The 21607-nt window shown below is 61.0% G+C and overlaps 2 protein-coding genes across 2 annotated transcripts; both read right to left on the bottom strand.

Moving 5' to 3' along the window:
* Positions 1-1804: 1804 nt before the first annotated feature.
* On the bottom strand, positions 1805-15466 carry LMJF_27_0490 (putative calpain-like cysteine peptidase; the record flags this gene model as incomplete). Its single annotated transcript, XM_003721807.1, has 1 exon — positions 1805-15466. One exon carries the CDS (start codon positions 15464-15466, stop codon positions 1805-1807), a length of 13662 nt encoding a protein of 4553 aa, XP_003721855.1.
* Positions 15467-18034: 2568 nt separating this feature from the next.
* On the bottom strand, positions 18035-19822 carry LMJF_27_0480 (conserved hypothetical protein; the record flags this gene model as incomplete). Its single annotated transcript, XM_003721806.1, has 1 exon — positions 18035-19822. One exon carries the CDS (start codon positions 19820-19822, stop codon positions 18035-18037), a length of 1788 nt encoding a protein of 595 aa, XP_003721854.1.
* Between the last annotated feature and the right edge of the window lie 1785 nt (positions 19823-21607).

Genomic DNA, 21607 nt, shown 5'->3' with positions numbered 1-21607 from the left:
GAGCAGGATTCACCACCAACACCGGGTGGGGTGCCACGTCACACCATAGAAAAAGACAAAACGAGAGAGAGAGAGAGAGAGAGAGCGAATGAACATGTAAAAAAAAAAGAGAGCCTGTGAGAGAGGGACGAGTGCGTGCGCGACACGGAGCAGCCGTGGCAGGTGGGAGGGGTGGGAGGTGCGACTGGACAACGTTCAGGCGGTAGGGTGGCGTGACATAGCAAACGAGATGTCGGCAAAGTATACAAAAAAAAAAGAAAAAAACATAAAACCATAGAACAAACAAGCAAACAATCAAAACGCGGGTTCTAAGAGCGAGGGGACGCACATACACGCGCATAGGCATGCATGCGCGATGCAATTCGGCTGCAGAGATTGTTGGCAGCGAGAAGAGCAGAGGCGCGTCAGAAAAGCCGCTAAAGAACGTGTGGGAGAAGAACCACAGCAAACCGGAGGGGGGGGAACAAATAAAATACTCATAAGAAATGATGAGGCTATCAAACGGCGCATGACACGGCCGAGCCGACTCATCAACGCAGAAAGAGGTGAGGCAGAAAAAGAGCGCAGAACCAACATGCTGCTATGTACATACACGCACACATGCATGTGCGCACGCGCCCGCGAAGGCAAATGCCCAGCCAAGTAAACGAAAACACACACACACACATCGACAATGCGAGGACAACAGGGGCAAAACGGAAACAGATGAAACACGAGCCGGTCGTCGACTGGAACACACACAAGCTGGGCGAGAGAAGTAGCGGAGACGGAGAGAGCGAAAAAAAAAGGATCGGAGAACGTCAGAAAGAAGCAAAGACAATGTAGCCCCCACCCCACCCCACCCCACACCGCACACGCACACACACACATGTTCGCTTCTGTGGATGACGACGGCATGCATGCCATGCTCATGGTCCTCTGAAGTAATGGTGGTGGTGGTGGTGAGGGGAGAGGGAGGGGGTACAGTATGAGGGCGAGCAGAAGCGAAAGAGAGTAGTGGAGAACCATGAATGAACGGACGAACAGAGCGTGATTTCAAGAAACAACGGCAACCACACCAACAAAACAAAATTAGTGTCATGCACATGTACGTACACACGCACAGAAAGAGAGAGAGAGAGAGAGACTGGGACGAGAGAAGCGGGCGCAAGCCTCACACACATACGCTCGGCATGGCCCCTTCCAGGGGATAGTGCGAATGCACACAACAATGCGCCTTCCTCGGCTGCCTTGGAGGAAACGGAGCGAAGCAGCACCACGTCACACGCACACACGCACGCAACTGCGGCTGTGTTACTCGAGTAGCCCGTTGCCGACGCCGTTTCAGGATACAGGGAGGGGCACCGGGGACGGTGGGAGGAGTCCATCCAGTGGGAAACAGCGTTGTGTCATATGAAGAACATGAAAAAGTGTCAAGCGAACGCTGAGTTTCTTCTGAATGTGTGTATGCGTGTGTGGTTCTCAGCCCACTTGAGCCGGCGACAATCCACATGGGTTACTCTACACCTAGATAACGGCACAGGCACAAGCTCACGCAGACAGCGGCGCCGATGCACGCTCTTCACAGCTTGGCTCACATGCGCAACACGGCCAGTGTGATACTCCTTTCAGGGCTGCAAAGTGAAGGCCCTCCTCGCACCTGGCTGAGCGAAAGTAGCGAGAGAAGAAAGCAACACCGAAGCACAAGAAGACAAAACAACGGCGATGTGGAAAGGTCGCGGGGACGTGTGCGTTCTTTTCCTTTTGCACCACTGCACCGCCGCCAGTCCCTCCTCTCTCAGCTCTCTCTCGCATGCTACGATGGCTACTGCGAGTACTCACGGCTGCGCGGGTTGCCGCGCGGCGTATGCACTGCGCCGTTGGAAACGGGCGCCGAGCTCTGCGGCGCTTGGAATTGCCTCAAGCCCAGACGAGCACTTGCGGAGGTGGTGGCGGCGTTGACAGGCTGCACGCGTGGCGGGACTCTGGAGCGTGTCGACTCATTCACGGAGGCAAAATTTGCTTGCGCAAATTTTGGTGTGTAGATGATCAACGTGCACGGAGCATCTCCAGAGACAGGCCTGGAAGGGCAACCAATCAAGAAGGTGTAGCGCCCAGCCCTTGCCGCCCGGAACGCGACGGAGTGCTCGCGCGCGTTTGACGCGTCTCCGGTAGAGCATACGAGAAGAGCATTCTTTTCGTAGGCGGCCATGAATATCTCATCCTCGGCTAAGTAGTCGCCGCGCCTCATCGCCGTCGGATCGGTCACCTTGTTCTGGTGCAACAAAGCGTGAACGTCGCATGGCTCGCTCACCATAATATCGACGCGAGCGCTAGTGCCAGAGCCGGGCTGCACCACAACATCTTTCGTCATGCAGTTGTGCGTTTCGGTGATTGGACGAAGCGTGGTGAGGTTCACCGGGTTGTCTTGCGGGTAGACAGAGAGCTGATACTTTCCAAAGCAGGCCTTCTTTTTGGTGTAGGGGATTAAGTAGCACGTGCTGTTCGCCGGCAGCTCCATCTCCGCGCAGACCTCGCGAGCATCGGTGAGAAGGCCCTTCTGCACAAATTTGTGCGTGTTGTGCGCCAGGAGCGGCGCCACAAGCTGTGCGTTTCTGTCAGGCCGCAAGAGCGCCAAAGCCGTCAGGTGGTACACCCCCATGCTGTGTGCATCGTAGTAGACGGGAGCGCTGTGACGCAGCTCAGCCAGTACCGTCACGCTGCAGTTCGAGTTGTTCTGTAACAGGTACATTGGATTTTGGCGAAACGTTGTGTACGTTGGACTGCCGCCGCTGCAATCATCGGCCCACTCGCCAGAGACTGTGAGACGATCCCCGCAGTTGATGTGGCAACGCTGCATGCTGGAGAAGTTGCGCAAAAACACCGGCTGTGGCAAGTACAGGAACTCTGGCTCGCTCTCCGGGTCTGCCTTGCACACAGACCGCAATATGGGAGTCCAATCAGAATCGCCCATCGCCAGTGGACCACGGTACTGTGGTGCATCGTGGTAGCAGTTGTGAATCTTCACCACGACATCGGACGGGTCATTCGACCCAGGCACGGTCTCGATCACGTCGAAAACGGCGTAGTAGCAGTGCGGGTGAATCCCATCCGGTACCAGGTCGCCCGACACCGCCACGAACACGTCGCCTCGCTCTAGCTGCTCGTGAATGCGCCGCCAGAAGGCCACATCTCGATAATTGCACCCCACCACCTCCGCTGAAAGCTTTGCGTCCAGCGGAAGATGCGTGACAGGTCGGCCAGTTAAGTCTCGCAGTGTCTCGTGCGATGTACACTGGTCAAACCGCTCGTAACCGCCGACATACTTCGCGTAGGCCCTCTCCACCAGCAGTGGCCACCACGCACCACTGGGCGAAACTGTGAACCGCGGCACGCCATTCACGTCACACGGGATTCTGTCGTCGATCTCAACCGTGACAGGAACGCTGTTAGGGTCAAAGAAAACGAATCTATACGGCGCGCGGACGGGGTGCATCTTTGTCTGGAAAAGGCGATGAAGTAGCGGTGGATGGCGGCTCAACGCCGCCAGGAACGGCGCGAGATACGTCAAGTCTCCGGCAGAGGACGCCATGTCCGACGCTTTGGGATAGTCTGGCAAGAGAGGCTGCGTGAGACCTTCTGGGTATACATCAGCAATGCGCGGCCAGGTGTCCGCCACCTGCTTGTTCGCGCTGTGAAACGACGGGTCCGTAAACGGGGATGCCTCTTCCACGGTCTCCAGTCGATGCTCCTCCGTTCGCTCCTCCACCTCCTTTAGCTTCTTCTTTGCTCGCGGACGGCGCGCAGCGCTGCCGGACTCCTTTGGCACGCCATTCGGCTTTGCGGGCATCTTTGGACGTTCATCCCGTGCAGCTGTGCGCTCCGCGTGGTCCCTCTTGTATTCATCCGCCAGTTCCTCCACACGACGGCGCATCGCATCCTCGACCTCCTCCTTGTAAGCAGCCGAGTAGTCCTCCGGGTGGCTGGTGACGCGTCGTCTCTCTTCAGCCAGCCCTCTGAACACCTCGTCTTCACGGAGCGGAATCCTGTCTACAGGAATACCGTACACCTCCCTGCCAAAAAACAAGAGCGCGTCGTCTGCCACCGCCTCATCAGCAATGTGACACCCCCTCTTGTCCATGCCGAGCTCACCGTGCCCGGTATCCGTTGATGAGCGGCGCTGCTGACCACCGCTAGGACGCTTATGGCATAGGTCACCATTCGACCGCTCGTTCAGCATGTCTACCGGAATCCCACGATTATCAATGTGCGGCAGCGGCTTCGCCAACTCGCTCGCGCGTTGCCGCATCGACTCCTCCAAAGCCGCCCTCCGTCCAGACTTGCCATGAGGGTCACATGCCTCTAAATTGTGGAGCTCCCGCTCCAACGCAAGGAACATCTCGTCGCTGTCGAGCTCCGCGCCCCCTTCGGCCATCTGCGACATCTGCTCGCCAACGATGACTTTTCGAACCGCATCCTTGAACCGCCGTGCAAGTGCGTGCGCGCGGTCGAGCATCTCCTCTTCGAGCCGACTTAATCTACTTCGGTCAAGCCCTAACCTCCCTGACTCCATGTACACTCGATTACGCTCAGAAAAGACAGAGTCTTCGTCTAAATTTAGCAGCAGAATTGGGACCCCGTCCACCTCCGTCCCCAGCAACTCTTTGAACCCCTCCTTCATTGACAGCGTCCCATTTACCACCGAAGTCGCCAGAGTGAGATCATCAGTATTGCGATCATCAACGTCGCGAAAATCAGAAGCGCCGCGTTTAACATACTCCTCATACTCCTCTCGATCACCTTCCTCCTTCCATTGATTTATTGCTTGCGCAACCCACAGTGCACGAGCACTCATGTCTTCTTCCACGCCCGCAATACGTTTCGCGTTGCGCTGTGGGTCCTGCAGCAGGCCGCGCCACTCGTCCTCCAGCGCCACGAACTCGGGGTCCTCATCCAGCGGGACGCAGCGCAGCGGCACGCCCTCCGGCTTCGGGTCCAGCACCCGGTCGCGGTCCGCCCACTTCTTCCCGCACGCAAGGTCGTGCGCGCGGTCGTTCATCCTCCTCTCCAGGTCCTTCAGCGGCATGCTGTTGCGCTGTGGGTCCTGCAGCAGGCCGCGCCTCTCGTCCTCCAGCGCCACGAACTCGGGGTCCTCGTCCAGCGGGACGCAGCGCAGCGGCACGCCCTCCGGCTTCGGGTCCAGCACCCGGTCGCGGTCCGCCCACTTCTTCTCGCACGCAAGGTCGTGCGCGCGGTCGTTCATCCTCCTCTCCAGGTCCTTCAGCGGCATGCTGTTGCGCTGTGCGTCCTGCTGCAGGCCGCGCCACTCGTCCTCCAGCGCCACGAACTCGGGGTCCTCGTCCAGCGGGACGCAGCGCAGCGGCACGCCCTCCGGCTTCGGGTCCAGCACCCGGTCGCGGTCCGCCCACTTCCTCCCGCACGCAAGGTCGTGCGCGCGGTCGTTCATCCTCCTCTCCAGGTCCTTCAGTGGCATGCTGTTGCGCTGTGCGTCCTGCTGCAGGCCGCGCCACTCGTCCTCCAGCGCCACGAACTCCGGGTCCTCATCCAGCGGGACGCAGCGCAGCGGCACGCCCTCCGGCTTCGGGTCCAGCACCCGGTCGCGGTCCGCCCACTTCTTCTCGCACGCAAGGTCGTGCGCGCGGTCGTTCATCCTCCTCTCCAGGTCCTTCAGCGGCATGCTGTTGCGCTGTGGGTCCTGCAGCAGGCCGCGCCACTCGTCCTCCAGCGCCACGAACTCGGGGTCCTCGTCCAGCGGGACGCAGCGCAGCGGCACGCCCTCCGGCTTCGGGTCCAGCACCCGGTCGCGGTCCGCCCACTTCTTCTCGCACGCAAGGTCGTGCGCGCGGTCGTTCATCCTCCTCTCCAGGTCCTTCAGCGGCATGCTGTTGCGCTGTGGGTCCTGCAGCAGGCCGCGCCTCTCGTCCTCCAGCGCCACGAACTCGGGGTCCTCGTCCAGCGGGACGCAGCGCAGCGGCACGCCCTCCGGCTTCGGGTCCAGCACCCGGTCGCGGTCCGCCCACTTCTTCTCGCACGCAAGGTCGTGCGCGCGGTCGTTCATCCTCCTCTCCAGGTCCTTCAGCGGCATGCTGTTGCGCTGTGGGTCCTGCAGCAGGCCGCGCCACTCGTCCTCCAGCGCCACGAACTCGGGGTCCTCGTCCAGCGGGACGCAGCGCAGCGGCACGCCCTCCGGCTTCGGGTCCAGCACCCGGTCGCGGTCCGCCCACTTCTTCTCGCACGCAAGGTCGTGCGCGCGGTCGTTCATCCTCCTCTCCAGGTCCTTCAGCGGCATGCTGTTGCGCTGTGGGTCCTGCAGCAGGCCGCGCCACTCGTCCTCCAGCGCCACGAACTCGGGGTCCTCGTCCAGCGGGACGCAGCGCAGCGGCACGCCCTCCGGCTTCGGGTCCAGCACCCGGTCGCGGTCCGCCCACTTCTTCTCGCACGCAAGGTCGTGCGCGCGGTCGTTCATCCTCCTCTCCAGGTCCTTCAGCGGCATGCTGTTGCGCTGTGCGTCCTGCTGCAGGCCGCGCCACTCGTCCTCCAGCGCCACGAACTCGGGGTCCTCATCCAGCGGGACGCAGCGCAGCGGCACGCCCTCCGGCTTCGGGTCCAGCACCCGGTCGCGGTCCGCCCACTTCTTCTCGCACGCAAGGTCGTGCGCGCGGTCGTTCATCCTCCTCTCCAGGTCCTTCAGCGGCATGCTGTTGCGCTGTGCGTCCTGCAGCAGGCCGCGCCACTCGTCCTCCAGCGCCACGAACTCGGGGTCCTCGTCCAGCGGGACGCAGCGCAGCGGCACGCCCTCCGGCTTCGGGTCCAGCACCCGGTCGCGGTCCGCCCACTTCTTCTCGCACGCAAGGTCGTGCGCGCGGTCGTTCATCCTCCTCTCCAGGTCCTTCAGCGGCATGCTGTTGCGCTGTGCGTCCTGCTGCAGGCCGCGCCACTCGTCCTCCAGCGCCACGAACTCGGGGTCCTCGTCCAGCGGGACGCAGCGCAGCGGCACGCCCTCCGGCTTCGGGTCCAGCACCCGGTCGCGGTCCGCCCACTTCCTCCCGCACGCAAGGTCGTGCGCGCGGTCGTTCATCCTCCTCTCCAGGTCCTTCAGCGGCATGCTGTTGCGCTGTGCGTCCTGCTGCAGGCCGCGCCACTCGTCCTCCAGCGCCACGAACTCGGGGTCCTCGTCCAGCGGGACGCAGCGCAGCGGCACGCCCTCCGGCTTCGGGTCCAGCACCCGGTCGCGGTCCGCCCACTTCTTCCCGCACGCAAGGTCGTGCGCGCGGTCGTTCATCCTCCTCTCCAGGTCCTTCAGCGGCATGCTGTTGCGCTGTGGGTCCTGCAGCAGGCCGCGCCACTCGTCCTCCAGCGCCACGAACTCGGGGTCCTCATCCAGCGGGACGCAGCGCAGCGGCACGCCCTCCGGCTTCGGGTCCAGCACCCGGTCGCGGTCCGCCCACTTCCTCCCGCACGCAAGGTCGTGCGCGCGGTCGTTCATCCTCCTCTCCAGGTCCTTCAGCGGCATGCTGTTGCGCTGTGCGTCCTGCAGCAGGCCGCGCCACTCGTCCTCCAGCGCCACGAACTCGGGGTCCTCGTCCAGCGGGACGCAGCGCAGCGGCACGCCCTCCGGCTTCGGGTCCAGCACCCGGTCGCGGTCCGCCCACTTCTTCTCGCACGCAAGGTCGTGCGCGCGGTCGTTCATCCTCCTCTCCAGGTCCTTCAGCGGCATGCTGTTGCGCTGTGCGTCCTGCTGCAGGCCGCGCCACTCGTCCTCCAGCGCCACGAACTCGGGGTCCTCATCCAGCGGGACGCAGCGCAGCGGCACGCCCTCCGGCTTCGGGTCCAGCACCCGGTCGCGGTCCGCCCACTTCTTCTCGCACGCAAGGTCGTGCGCGCGGTCGTTCATCCTCCTCTCCAGGTCCTTCAGCGGCATGCTGTTGCGCTGTGCGTCCTGCAGCAGGCCGCGCCACTCGTCCGCCAGCGCCACGAACTCCGGGTCCTCATCCAGCGGGACGCAGCGCAGCGGCACGCCCTCCGGCTTCGGGTCCAGCACCCGGTCGCGGTCCGCCCACTTCTTCTCGCACGCAAGGTCGTGCGCGCGGTCGTTCATCCTCCTCTCCAGGTCCTTCAGCGGCATGCTGTTGCGCTGTGCGTCCTGCTGCAGGCCGCGCCACTCGTCCTCCAGCGCCACGAACTCGGGGTCCTCATCCAGCGGGACGCAGCGCAGCGGCACGCCCTCCGGCTTCGGGTCCAGCACCCGGTCGCGGTCCGCCCACTTCTTCTCGCACGCAAGGTCGTGCGCGCGGTCGTTCATCCTCCTCTCCAGGTCCTTCAGCGGCATGCTGTTGCGCTGTGCGTCCTGCAGCAGGCCGCGCCACTCGTCCTCCAGCGCCACGAACTCGGGGTCCTCATCCAGCGGGACGCAGCGCAGCGGCACGCCCTCCGGCTTCGGGTCCAGCACCCGGTCGCGGTCCGCCCACTTCTTCTCGCACGCAAGGTCGTGCGCGCGGTCGTTCATCCTCCTCTCCAGGTCCTTCAGCGGCATGCTGTTGCGCTGTGCGTCCTGCAGCAGGCCGCGCCACTCGTCCTCCAGCGCCACGAACTCGGGGTCCTCATCCAGCGGGACGCAGCGCAGCGGCACGCCCTCCGGCTTCGGGTCCAGCACCCGGTCGCGGTCCGCCCACTTCCTCCCGCACGCAAGGTCGTGCGCGCGGTCGTTCATCCTCCTCTCCAGGTCCTTCAGCGGCATGCTGTTGCGCTGTGCGTCCTGCTGCAGGCCGCGCCACTCGTCCTCCAGCGCCACGAACTCGGGGTCCTCGTCCAGCGGGACGCAGCGCAGCGGCACGCCCTCCGGCTTCGGGTCCAGCACCCGGTCGCGGTCCGCCCACTTCCTCCCGCACGCAAGGTCGTGCGCGCGGTCGTTCATCCTCCTCTCCAGGTCCTTCAGCGGCATGCTGTTGCGCTGTGGGTCCTGCAGCAGGCCGCGCCACTCGTCCTCCAGCGCCACGAACTCCGGGTCCTCGTCCAGCGGGACGCAGCGCAGCGGCACGCCCTCCGGCTTCGGGTCCAGCACCCGGTCGCGGTCCGCCCACTTCCTCCCGCACGCAAGGTCGTGCGCGCGGTCGTTCATCCTCCTCTCCAGGTCCTTCAGCGGCATGCTGTTGCGCTGTGGGTCCTGCAGCAGGCCGCGCCACTCGTCCTCCAGCGCCACGAACTCCGGGTCCTCGTCCAGCGGGACGCAGCGCAGCGGCACGCCCTCCGGCTTCGGGTCCAGCACCCGGTCGCGGTCCGCCCACTTCCTCCCGCACGCAAGGTCGTGCGCGCGGTCGTTCATCCTCCTCTCCAGGTCCTTCAGCGGCATGCTGTTGCGCTGTGGGTCCTGCAGCAGGCCGCGCCACTCGTCCTCCAGCGCCACGAACTCCGGGTCCTCGTCCAGCGGGACGCAGCGCAGCGGCACGCCCTCCGGCTTCGGGTCCAGCACCCGGTCACGGTCCGCCCACTTCTTCTCGCACGCAAGGTCGTGCGCGCGAGTTCTCAGAGCACTTTCGAGTGTTTGGATGTCTTCTGCTTGAGGATCGATGCCTGATTGAAGGCTGGTCCGACGCCTAGTCTCAAGGGCGATAAAGTCGTGATCATTGTCCAGCGGAAGGGCTTTTAGAGGCACGCCGCCTGGTCTGGAGTGGAGAAAGCTGTCACGCTCCTTCCATTTCACGGCCTCTGCAATTTCAACGAGTCGTTCATTCACAGGTTTCTCGTACGCGCTTAGCTGAGACGGGCACGTGTTGTGGGTCTTTGCCTTGTCGAAGTTGTCGATGGCTTCCCAGAAAGGTTGGTCTCTGCCTACAGACGGAAGCGCGGCGAGAGGGATGCCAGCCGGGTGTGTGTGAATGAATGGGTAGCGTTTTGTCAGCTCCTCCGCTGCCAGCTCGTTCACGCGGTGTTGCATGCCTTCCTGAAGGGACGTGATCTGCGCTGCGAGCAGATTGTCAGCCAGGCCCTTCTTGAGCTTCTTCTCTCTATCCATGTACTCAGGATCATGGTCAAGACCCACGTCCGCCAACAGAATGCCGAAAGGTTTATCGTCAAGGAAGGCGCGAAGTTCTTGCACGGCCTGCCGCTTGAGCTCCGCGTTGCGCTTGCGAATGGCATCCTTGATATCGCTGATCTGGTCCTCGTTGGCGATCGGATCTTCGGACAGGAGGGCGTAGAGCTTTTCCTCCAGGTCCTGGCACGGTGCGTCACTGCCGATGGACATAACAGACGGGCTTCGGTGCCCCTCACCCGTGATTTGGACTCGCATGTTATCACGGAAGTCCTCTGCAATCTTTGCCGCGCGGGCCTTCAACTTCTCCTCGTTGCTGGCGATGGCACGGGGGTCCGTTTTGGGCATCTTTAAGAGCTCCATCCGCTCCTCCTCGAGACGTTGGATGACTTGGTCGTCATCGAGGTCAAGCAAGTTGACGGGCACTCCGCTTGGCTTGCCGTAGAGTCTCGCGCGCTCCTCATTGATCATTGCCTTTGCCAGCGCCTCAGCGCGGCTGATAATCGCTGCCTCAGTTGCGTGAATGGCCTCTGCGTTTCGCACAGGGTTGCGCTTCAGTCGTGCGCGTTGAGCTTCCAGCCGGGCAATGATGGAATCGGTATCCAGAGACAGCTCACTCAGGGTCTTGTCGTAGTAGCTTGCTTTCATGTATTGTGGGCGCTCTGCTGCGTTCATCGCTCTGGCCATCGCATCCGCCATTTCGCTCAGCTCCTTGTCAATCTCTGCCACCACGTCTATGTCCCAGCTTGGCTGCTTCAGCAAGTCACGTCGCCTTCGCTCTTTCTTGAGGAAGTCGTCGCTGTCGTTGAGCGGCAAATCCTCAATGCGCCGCCCGTGGTGCTCCGGTGCGAGGTAGCTGGGGCGCTGCTTGGCCAGCATCTCTGCCGCCATCGCTTTTGCCATGTTATTCAGCTCGTTCTCCAACGCAGCGATAGCGGCGGCGCTCTCGCGCGAGTTCTGCAGCTTTTCCTGTCGTAGTGCCTCCTTGAGAATAAAGTTTCGATCTTCGTTCAGCGGTAGCTCATCTACTGCCACACGCAGATGCTCTGGATTCAAATACTGCCGGTCCGCCGCGAGCTTCGCCCTTGCCAAGTCCTCGGCACGCTCGTTGAGGGCGTCGTTCAGCTTGTGAATCTTGGCCTCGTCGCACGACTCCTCCTGACGCTCGCGCAGCCGCGCCACCTCGAGCGCGTGGAACTCTGGGTCGGTGTCAAGCGGTAAACCATCACATGAAATCCCCAAGGGCATGGGGTTGAGGAAGAGTTCGCGCTCGTTTTCCTTCATCTTCTTCGCCATCTCCCCCGCACGCTCCTTTAGCGTTTCGCGCAGTGCCACGACGTCGTCACAATTCTTCTGAGGATCGCGCATGGCAACTCGCAGCTCGTGCTCCAGCCCAGTGAATTCCTCGTCCTCGTTCAACGGGAGCAGTTCCAGCGGTACCCCTTCCACCTCGGGTCCGAGGAAAACGCGCTCTTGGTCGTGCATGTCATCGGCTATCCTCGTTGCCATGTCCTCCATCTTATTCTGGAGAGAGTTCATGTGAGCTGCGTTCTGTAAAGCGTGTCTCTTCAGCTGCTCTCTCTCCCCCGCCATCTTTGCAAAGGCGGGGGTTTCCATGAGCGGGAGGTCCGCCGTGCAGATGCCCTGGTACCGCGGACGCATAAACGACAGCGACGGCGTCTTCTCCCTTTCCTTCGCCTCCGTATTCTCAGGCGGCCGCGTCTTCGCGGTTGCCTCCACGGATTGAGTGTCGTCGCGAGCGTCACTCCGCGCCGTATCACTGTCGACTAGTGCAACCGGCGGCTCCTCCTCGAGCTCTTCAAAGCTCGACGGATTCTCGTACACATCTGTGATGCGCACCCGCGCCATCTCGACGCACACAATCTCGACTCGACACTTCACCTCCTCGTCTCGCGACGCCGGGCACGTAATGGAGAGCACGTAGTGGCCTTGGGCAGGCAGGTGCGCCACTAGGCCGATTTCCTTCAAATTCGACGCCGCCGACACCTGCGCCATCTGCTGATTTGCGTCATCGTAAAGGTACATGCCAACGTAGTTGTCGGTGCGCACGTCGCTACCGCCGCGCGCGTCGCGGTTCCATTGCGAGAGAAGGATGTGCGCGTCCGTTGGTACATCGACGAAGAAGTCGACTCTATCCTTCCCCTCGGGCACCAGTGTGACGTGCTTGACAGCCGGCAAGTCACGGGCAACGTTGACACGAAGGCGTTCCATGCTTACCGCGCCTTCGTCCGCTGGTGTTCGGTACCAGTACGAGAGCAGAAAGATGCTTTTCTCGTGGTACATGGCTGTTGGGACAAGGTAGCACTGCGACTTCGGCGGAACGCGAATCTTGCTCGCCACCTCGCGATAGTTGAGGAAGATGCGCTTGTGCACCACGTCGTGGTTGTTGTGGGTGACGAGGTACGTCGGAATCGAATCAGTCTCCATGCTCTGTGCCAGGAGGAGGTCACACCGCACGTAGCTCAGCTCGGGCAACAAGTGTAGTTGGTGCCGCTTGTCCGGCTGCCGTATCATGCCCATCATCTCCACTGTCTCGCTGCCTGTGTTGCGAACGATGTAGAGCGGGTTTTCGCGCCACGTGAGCAGCGACGGGTTGCCACCGTTCGTGCCGTCACCCCATTCGCTGTGGAAGTTCCAGCACGGTTCCATGAGCCCGCGAAGATGAGCCTGCGAGATGGTAAAAAAAGAGCGCAACAAGACATCGACTGGCACGAAAATGGTATTCTGCGTGGCGTTGCAGTGGCGCATCTCTCGCGACGCCCACCGCGGATCTGCTGGGTCGGACATGGGGCCAGTGTAGAAGATCTCCGCGTACGGGTTGTGCAGCTGCACAATGACCTCGCTGAGAGTGCGAGGGGGATAAGAGGTGGCGAGAATGTCGAGGATTCCGTAAAACTGGTGAGGTGCCAAGCCGAGACTCTCTGCGTTGTCGCCGCATTGGGCCGCCACGGCTGTCGTGCGCAGCTCGTCCCTCAGCCCCACCCAGTAAACCGGAGATGTTATGTCGAACCCGGCCGACTTTGCTGTCGGTTCGTCCAGAGGCGTGTTAATGACAGGGCACCCACTGAAGTCGTGATACACTTCAGCGAGCGAGCAACCCGCCAAGTTCTCATAAAGCGTGTAGAACTTCGCGTACGCCTTCTCCAGCAGCAGCGGCCACCAGTGGTGCGTCGGCGAGCGGCAAAACACCGTGTCGCCCTTCACCATCGGAATGCGGTCGTCGATCTCCACCTTGATCCACTGCCCGTAGCGGTGGAACTGGAACGTGTAGCGGCCGTCCTTGCGCGGGTTCTTCGAGATGAAGCAGTTGCGGATCACGTCGGGGTGGTGTTCCAGCAGAGTGGCGAACCCAGTAAGGCAGCAGCACTCGTACATTGCACCCTGCCCGAACTGGTCGCGGCTCAGCTCGTTCGGCAGCAGCGGCCTCGTCTTGCCTTCTGGGTAAAGGTCGCCGATGTGCACCCATGGCTCCGATGTCACATCGCGGTTGCTCAACATAAATCCGCGATCCTCGAATGGCACGTTACTGTCTGGGTGCTCACGCACATCGACTGGCGGCTCCTGGAACGGGTTGTAGTCGATACGAGCGACTCGTGTGTCTACGCCTTCGCTATCTGCGACGTTCTCCGCTTCATCCGGCAGCATGGCGGCGTCCTCTGGTGCATTGACGCGGCGAATATGGCTGCCAAAGGAAGACACAATGGTGACGTTGGCGGGTATGTGGCCCTTACCGCGCGGGCACGTGATGGAGATGGCATAGCGACCGCTGCGAGGGAGGCGGTGGATGATGCTCGTTTCACGGAAGTTCGTGGCAGCGTGCACGCCGGCTATCTTGCGGTCCGTGTCGTCGTAGAGGTACATGCCCATGTAGTCCTGCGCCATGGCATCGCCGCCTGTCTTGGGGCTGACGTAGGGCTTTGTTTGGTGGAGAAGGATATGGACGTCTGTAGGCTCATCGACGTAGAAGTCCAAACGGTCCTTAGTGCGCATCTGCAGCTGCACCGTTCCTACAGCAGGGCTCTCCCAGTCCATCTCAGGCACTGTGAGCTTCTTCATGGTGATGTTGCTGTAGTCTTCATGGACCATGCGGTGGGCGGACAGCAGGAACTTGGCCTCTTCGCCTTGATGGATGCAGGAAGGCACAAGGTAGCAGAGTGACTGCGGCGGAACGATGACGCTGCTCGCCACCTCGCGCGAGTTGAGCAGGAGGCCCTTGTAAATGGGCTTGTGGTTGTTACCGGTCACCCAGAAGGTCGGGATCGGGTAGAGGTAGGAGTACTGGGAGAGTATCATGCCACACTGCTTGTACGTGATTGTCTCCTCCGGGCCCTTCCGGTGCCGCTGGTCCTCCTGCTTGACCACAAAGGAGAGCGTCACCGCCTCTGTGCCGTGATTGCTGATGCAGTAGAGCGGGTTCTTGCGCCACGTGACGTACGTCGGGTTGCCGCCGGCCGACTCACCCTTCCACTCGTCCTCAAAGTACGTCGCATCCGAGGCGACGGTGCTGATGTAGCACAGCTGCATCGAATTGACGATGCGAAGAAAAACGTTCAGTGGCAGGAAAATGGAGCGCGGGTTGATAACGTCGTACTTGACCCGCTGCTTCTCCGACCACGCCGAGTCGTTCGGGTTGAGGGGGCCACTGTAGAGAAACTCGTCATCTTCGAAAGGGTTGTGCAGATGAATAACTATGTCATCCAGCGCCGATGTGCCGTGGAGGGAGAAGATCTCGAGCACGCCGTACTGCTGCTCGCGCTGCAGACCCATCGTCTCCACCTCTACATCCTTGGTGAGGGCTGACGCGACAAACTCTCCAGACTGGATGCGCTGCGCCAAGTCGAGCCAATAGCGCCCTTCAAGCACATTGCAGTTTGCTGCCTTGGCCAGCTTGGCGTCCATGGGGATGTTCAGCACCGGGTTGCCTGTCAGGTCGTGGAATGTCTCCTGCAATGTGCAGCCCTCGAGGTGGTCGTAGGCCGTGTAGAACTTCGCGTACGCCTTCTCCAGCAGCAGCGGCCACCAGTGCTCAGTCGGGGAGCGAACATAGAGCACCTCGCCTTCTTCCATGGCGATGCGGTCGTCGATCTCGACCTTCACCCACTCCTGTCCGCGGAAGAACTGGAACGTGTAGCGGCCATCCTGGCGCACCTTCTTCGTCACAAAGCAGTTGCGGATCACATCCGGAAAGCGGATCAGCGGTGCAAGTGCCGAGAGCATGAAGCATTCATAGTGGTTACCCTGACCGAACTGCTCGCGCGAGAATACTTCGGGCAGCAGCGGCTGGTTCACGCCGCTCGGGTACAGCTGCTTGATCGAAATCCAATCATCGGTGATGCCAGCGTTGTTCTTGTCAAACTCGTGGTCTGCGAACACCTCGCCGCTGTCCGGCATTTCGTGGATAGACGATGCCGCCATCACACGACGTGGGCGACGTCACGGAAATGAGACAGAGGGAAAAGGCCGAAAAAGGTGGGTGGGTGCGTTGTATAACAGAAATCCGAGACGATGAGGTAAACGAAGGAACAACAAAAGAACGAAAACGACAACGAAAACGAGTGTACGATGCGTGGGTGCGTGTGTCTCCTGGGGATGGAGGTCGGCAATCGAAGCAGCGAAACAGAGTGGTGCAGGGAGACACAACAGAAAAAAAAATGTGTATAGCGGGCGCCTTTGCTTCTTTCTTTCTCTCTTTGCGTAAGTGCGTGTGTGTGGTCGGCAGTGCGTGGGAGCAAAGGAGACAAGTGACGGGGCCTCTCTCGCTTTGTGTTTTGCGTCTCTTCGCTTGTGATCAGCTGCTGTGGGGGAGAGAAGAGCACGTCTGCCGCGGGTATCCGCCCCAGCGGTGCCGTCTCAGCCTTCTGCTTCTCGTTGCGCAGTCTACAACACCACCCGAAGGCGATCTCGCCTTGGCGCACTGACTCACGCGCACGCACGTTTCTCTGCCTATGCGAGGCGGAAACGAGAAAATCGTACGAGGAGAGCCGAAAACGCGTATTGTGTGCGTGTGGGCAATCACAGATTACAAGGGAGCGAAGCGTGAGAGGCTGGGATGGACACGTCACGTCGCACGAGACGCCGACACAGCCGAAACGGCGGCGTTTCGTGAGCAAGCAGCAGCGGAAGGTGAAGACCGAGAAGTAGACACAGCGAAGAAGATGGGAGAGGCAGCAGGCAGAGGGAAGGAATGAAGGGCACCCCGAGATCGGCGATAATCCACCAACCACGCGGACAATTTAAAAGTAAAATGGGGGTGCGGAGCGGGAGAAGTCGACCAACAATAAAGCGAAGAACACGTGATGGTCAAGGCCTGGCAAACACAGAAACGCACAAGTAACCGCACTGTACGCCGCCGACAATGATGAATGGAGGTGTGGGTGGTGGAGAGGAAACTGCTCGCACGAGACACGGCGGAGGGGGAGGGGGGCACCGCTCTCAGACAAAGTTGCTCGAATCCTCACAAACCGCACGCACACACGCAAACGAAAAAAAAACGAAGCGGAGAGAAGAAAGGGATGGGAGGATGCCCAGACCCTATCTCGCAGGATGAGCTACACACACACACACACGAGTCTGTGAATGTGGAAGAGGGGTGTGGGGGGGGGGGGGTCTGCTCTGCGCTGTGGTCCTCAGAGGGTGAGGTAGACCTGAGGGAAGGGTTCACACAACACAAAGGCAGTGAGGATAGAGGAGCGAGAGAGCAGGTGCTGTAGTGCGGAGTCGTGCTCAAGTGGCCGTGTGCGGCGCGGAAAGACGGGCGAAGAGAGGAGGCCGCAAAAAGTGAGGGAGAAGAGATGACACACTCGCTGAAGTCGTCCCGCGAGGTCGCACAACTCGTTGGGAACACACAGAAAAGAAAGACGAGAGTGGGCAAAAAGAAAAGAGCGAATTGCACCGCGAAGCCGCTGGGTGGCCACCGTCGCGCCACCACGACCTGCGAGCGGTGCCGTTGCTTGCTGCTGTTGATGATCTCTGTTGCCGCCCTTTACAGCGAGGCGATTCTACCCGTGGGGTGTCGTATGTCCGATCTGTTTCGGCTCCCGTTGCTTTTGTTGTCTCTATGGGCGCCGGCGTGCGCGTTCGAGGGTTCCCTCTCTCGAGTGAGGGAGCTACAAGAGAAGAAATAGACGTCGAGGGCGAGCGGGCGAGAGAGAGGGGCGGGGAGTGGAGGGCACCATGAATCAATGGCGTTTCGACAGAAAAATCAACTCAGGCGCACTTAGGCACACTCGGAAAACGAAACTATACATACTGAAGCGCGAGCGTGATGCGCGCGAATGATGAAGCAACGAGAAGGATGGAGGGAAGAGCAGGCGTATTGAGAGAGAAAGAGCAGCGAGGTGAGCGTGTATCATGTGATGTCTCACAAAAGGGAAGAGGTGGAGAGTGCGCAGGAAAGACGACGACTGTAATTACCCGTGCAGACCCGCGGGAGACAAAGAAGCGGTGAGAGCTACTTGATGACCGCTCCGCCGCTTTTGCGCATGGTGTCTCACATAACTCTGTGTGCATCGGCCGGCTAATTGCGGTGCGGTACGCTACACACACACACACACACACACACGCGGACGTGAAGCCTCTACGTGTGCTAAGCTATGTGATAGTGTCGAAGGGGGGAGAAGGGGAGAGGAACACGACATGTGGAACATGATGCCCAATGACTGCGCATCATCGTACCTCTCTACAGTGTTGTTTTCACGTACCCTCTTGGATTTTACTTGATCTGACTCGTGTCGCGTGCGCCGACCACAGACAACCGCGGTGGCGGCGTCCTGCTCTTCGTATGCGGCACACACCTGTTACGCCACCGACAGACACGAAAAGGTCTTCATTATCACTACCGCCGCGCATCCCCCACGCGTCCATCATTGCGCGCCCACCACTCGCTAAAGAGGGAAGTGTCACGCGTGCATCGGCTGAGATGAAGTGTGTGGGTGGGTGGGGGGAGAGGGGGGGGGGGCTAAGAGCAAGGCGGCTGCTCCGTCGTCAACAAGCGCTACTGCTATCGCTTTGATTCGCCTCGCTATCGTCCCCGATGGCGGGCAGGTCCTCCAGCCGCACCACTCCCTTCTTCAAGGCCTCCTGCAGACACGCTGGCAGGGAGTGCAGGCTCAGCAAGGAAGTGTCGACAGCCACGCGCGCCGACGTGCGGTGTGGCCGCATCATCTCAGCTAGCTTTGACTCATCATCCCTGTCCGCCGAGGCGGCCGAAGAGCGCCTGTGCGTGTGGCTGCGAGCCCGGCCGAGGTCCAAAACCTCCGGCGCAGCTGCCGTGCCGTCATCGCCGCCGCTGCGCGTGCGGATGGGGAAGCGGCGCGGCACCCGCGACAACTGCACCGGCGCCAGGAAGGACTCCGTCGCATTCCGCAGGAGGGAGTAGCCGCCCCCCTGCCATTCCAGAAAGACTTGGCTGACAAGAGCGCTCGCGGGGTCCGCTGGGAGGCGCAGCGGCACCGTCACCAGAGCCACCGCCGCCCGCACCTCGTTCATTTCCATCTCTCGCACCACCGACGACGACATGCACGGCATGGACCGAATGCTCACCGGGTGGCCGTCCCGGACAGGAGTGTAGAACGTGGGCTCTGGGAGAGGCATGACATCCGATCCATCGCCTTCCTGCACCCTTGAGCGCGTATCACGGGCGGGTGACGCGATGGCGCAGCCGTTGCCTGGTCCGGCAGGGATGTGCCCAGCTTTCGCGTCGTTGTCCTCAGCCTCGACCAACAGCGGCAGGCCACTTGCCCCTGATAGTTTCGACCAGCCCCAGATGTACCGTCCCTCCTCCACGTAAGTGAGATGGTACGTGGACATGTGTGTCGCAAAGGCCTCCTCGGCTGGGAGGTATACCAGGACGTACGGCTCCGCCGTGAAGGGGTCTGTGGCGCGGCCAAACGCCTCGATGCGCTGCCCGAAGGGAACCTCGCCCACGACGTCTGCGTACCGGTGGGGAAAGCGGCGAACCCGAATCGTCTTCTCCGGCCGCGCTGGCTGGTACACGCGGTAATACGGCTTCACCTCGTCCCAGAGGCCCACCACACCGTCCGTCCACTTGATACAGGCCCTGTTCGCCGACACGGCGTCAGCCTCCTTCACATCGCCGGCAAACATGACGCTGGCGGACGCGGGGGAGCCACCGTTCAAGGAGCCAGCGCTGCCGTGGTAGCTGTCAGCGCCATTGGTTGTGCGGCGGCCACCTCTCGCAGAATAGTGGGGGACCACCGTACCCTGGCGGACGTAGCTCTTTAGTTCGTACCAGCGACGGTGTAGGAGCGGCTGCCACTCAACCTCCGCCAGTAGGTCGGGCGATAGCATCTCCGTCCCGCTCAACCGCCATCGCACCACCGGCGCCATCTTCAATGGCGGCGGGGATTGTGCCTCTGCGCGACACACGCCGAGTGCATCTTCCAGCGCCTCCCGAACAAGCACCGAAGGCGCATCAAGTGGAGCCAGCAGAAGCGCAGAGCGAGTGCCCTCGCTAAGGTCCCAGCGGTGCAGAGATACAACAATGCGGTGGTGCGGCATTCCTGGCACGCAGTCTGCGAAGGCGAGAGGCACGGGAGCGGTTGCCGTGTAGAAGCCGTCCGCAAAGCAAGCCACTCGCATGGGGATAGTCAGAGCCCACAGGACATAGAGCATGGACTCGCCATCCGCCACCGATGCCCAGGAATCCAGCAACTCTGCCTCGATGGCCACAACAACGGTGCGATGACGCACATCCAGCACGGCGCACGCGCCGGTCCTCTCCACCATGAAGGACGACGCGGCGATGGACATACTCCCCCCTGCCACCTTCCCTCTGTACCCTTGCTGAGAGAGAGCTTGGACGCGGTAGGCGGGGGATCTAGTAAGTGAGGCAACTGGTGAAGCTCCAGGCGGTCACCGTGACTATGTGTGTCAGAGATAAAGAGGTGCCTTGGCGATATCAAGTTTGGCCGGTTGCACAGCCCGCTCACCTCAACAGATTACGACCTCGCAACGGCGCGCTACGCTGTGCTGTGCGCACCACTACTCCTCGTTCCTCCGTTGCGATCAAGTGCGGCGCTCGTCAGTGGCGAGCGAGGGAAAGGCACAAGGCGCAGCGTTGGAAGCTGAAGACAGAGAAGGAACAAGAAAACACCTACGCCTCACTGCACGATGCATGCTCTAGCCTCTACGGCCATCAGCAGTCCCGTTCCTGCTGTTGTTGTTGTTGTTTTTTCGAGTCAGGGTTTGATGTATTTCCTTCGTATATCACCCGAACTCGACAACCATTCTCGCAGGTTTGTGCCCGTGTGGGTCTGGCCCTGGTGCGTCGCACGCCCGTGAAACGCAAAGGAGAAAAGGCAGGCGCAAGATAGGAAAGAGATCGTGAGAGAGACCTGAGGAACATCAAGCAAGCAACGTGGCATTGAGAGCGAGAACAAGACCGGCAAAAGAGGGTGCAGAAATCTGCATCAACGAGGAGCATACAGGGAGAGCCAAGCACGCAGCGTCCACAGAAGTGTTCTCACGCAGCATTATCCGAGTTGGAATCCTTGGGCGATGCCGCATCCGCAGCGGCGAAGTCGGCGAGTCCAAAGATGACCAGGAGAAGCACGTGGAGACGACAGGGCATGGAGAATGCACGTCGCGCAAAGCAGAGTAGGAAACAAACGTCTTCACGCTTGCTGGCTATAGAGCGATGTGTTGGCGAACGCAAGCCCAGTATGCATACACGCGGTGCAGAGGCACTCTAGCGGCGTTCATTTCATGCGCTGCTGCAGCCTCCCACGCACCCAAACCGATACCTCTGCAAGCGCCTCCGCACAAATACGCGCAGATTCATTGCCGGTGAAAAGAGGAGAAGGAGAGAGAGCGCCTGCGCTGCCGTCGCTGCGACTAACCAACGGCTGAAGCACACATGCGAACAAGGCGCCACCGTCCCCTCCTCCCTCGCTCCCGACCATCCTTACGCTTGTCATATTTCCCCACCCCGCGCGCGCTCAGCCTCTCTCGCCATCTGTACCCGCCTTTCGATCACGACACCCTCCGCGCACGCCTCACGCGTCCACATGCGACGGGGCGCGCCAGCTAAAGTACGCATACCACACCGTGGGTGAGTGCTGCACGCCATTGATCGGTAACCGAACAGCGCCAGTGCGCACTCTACGGCACAAGCCGACTTTCCTAAATCCAGTAATGTCAGCTGAGGAAGCGCATGGAACACACATGAACGAAAAAGAAATGTCGGGGGTGCATCACGCACGGGCATGGGCCTATGCGTGCGACTCCAAGTACTTGCAAGTGGTGTGCTGAGAGACACTACTCACACGTGCAGCGACCAAAACATCGAACTAAAAAAAGCCTCAAGTTCACAGCCGTGACTCTCATAACAAACATCACAGAGGATGCCCCCTCGTGCTGATTCAGGTGTCGCACATCCAGTCCGCTTCCGCTACGCGCATTACCGCTCACAAACACAGACGGCAGCAACGCAGTGATTCGGTCATTTCATCGTAGGGAGACATTATCGTCTCCTTTGAAAGGCGGTGCAGACCGCCCAAACACACAAGCGCCCATCTTTTCTACGACGAGCAAATA

This window comes from Leishmania major, chromosome 27 (assembly GCF_000002725.2).
Source record: "Leishmania major strain Friedlin complete genome, chromosome 27".
NCBI classification, from domain to species: Eukaryota; Euglenozoa; class Kinetoplastea; order Trypanosomatida; family Trypanosomatidae; genus Leishmania; species Leishmania major.
Note: the sequence above shows the minus strand (reverse complement) of the source record. Positions and strands in the feature narration are given on the sequence as shown.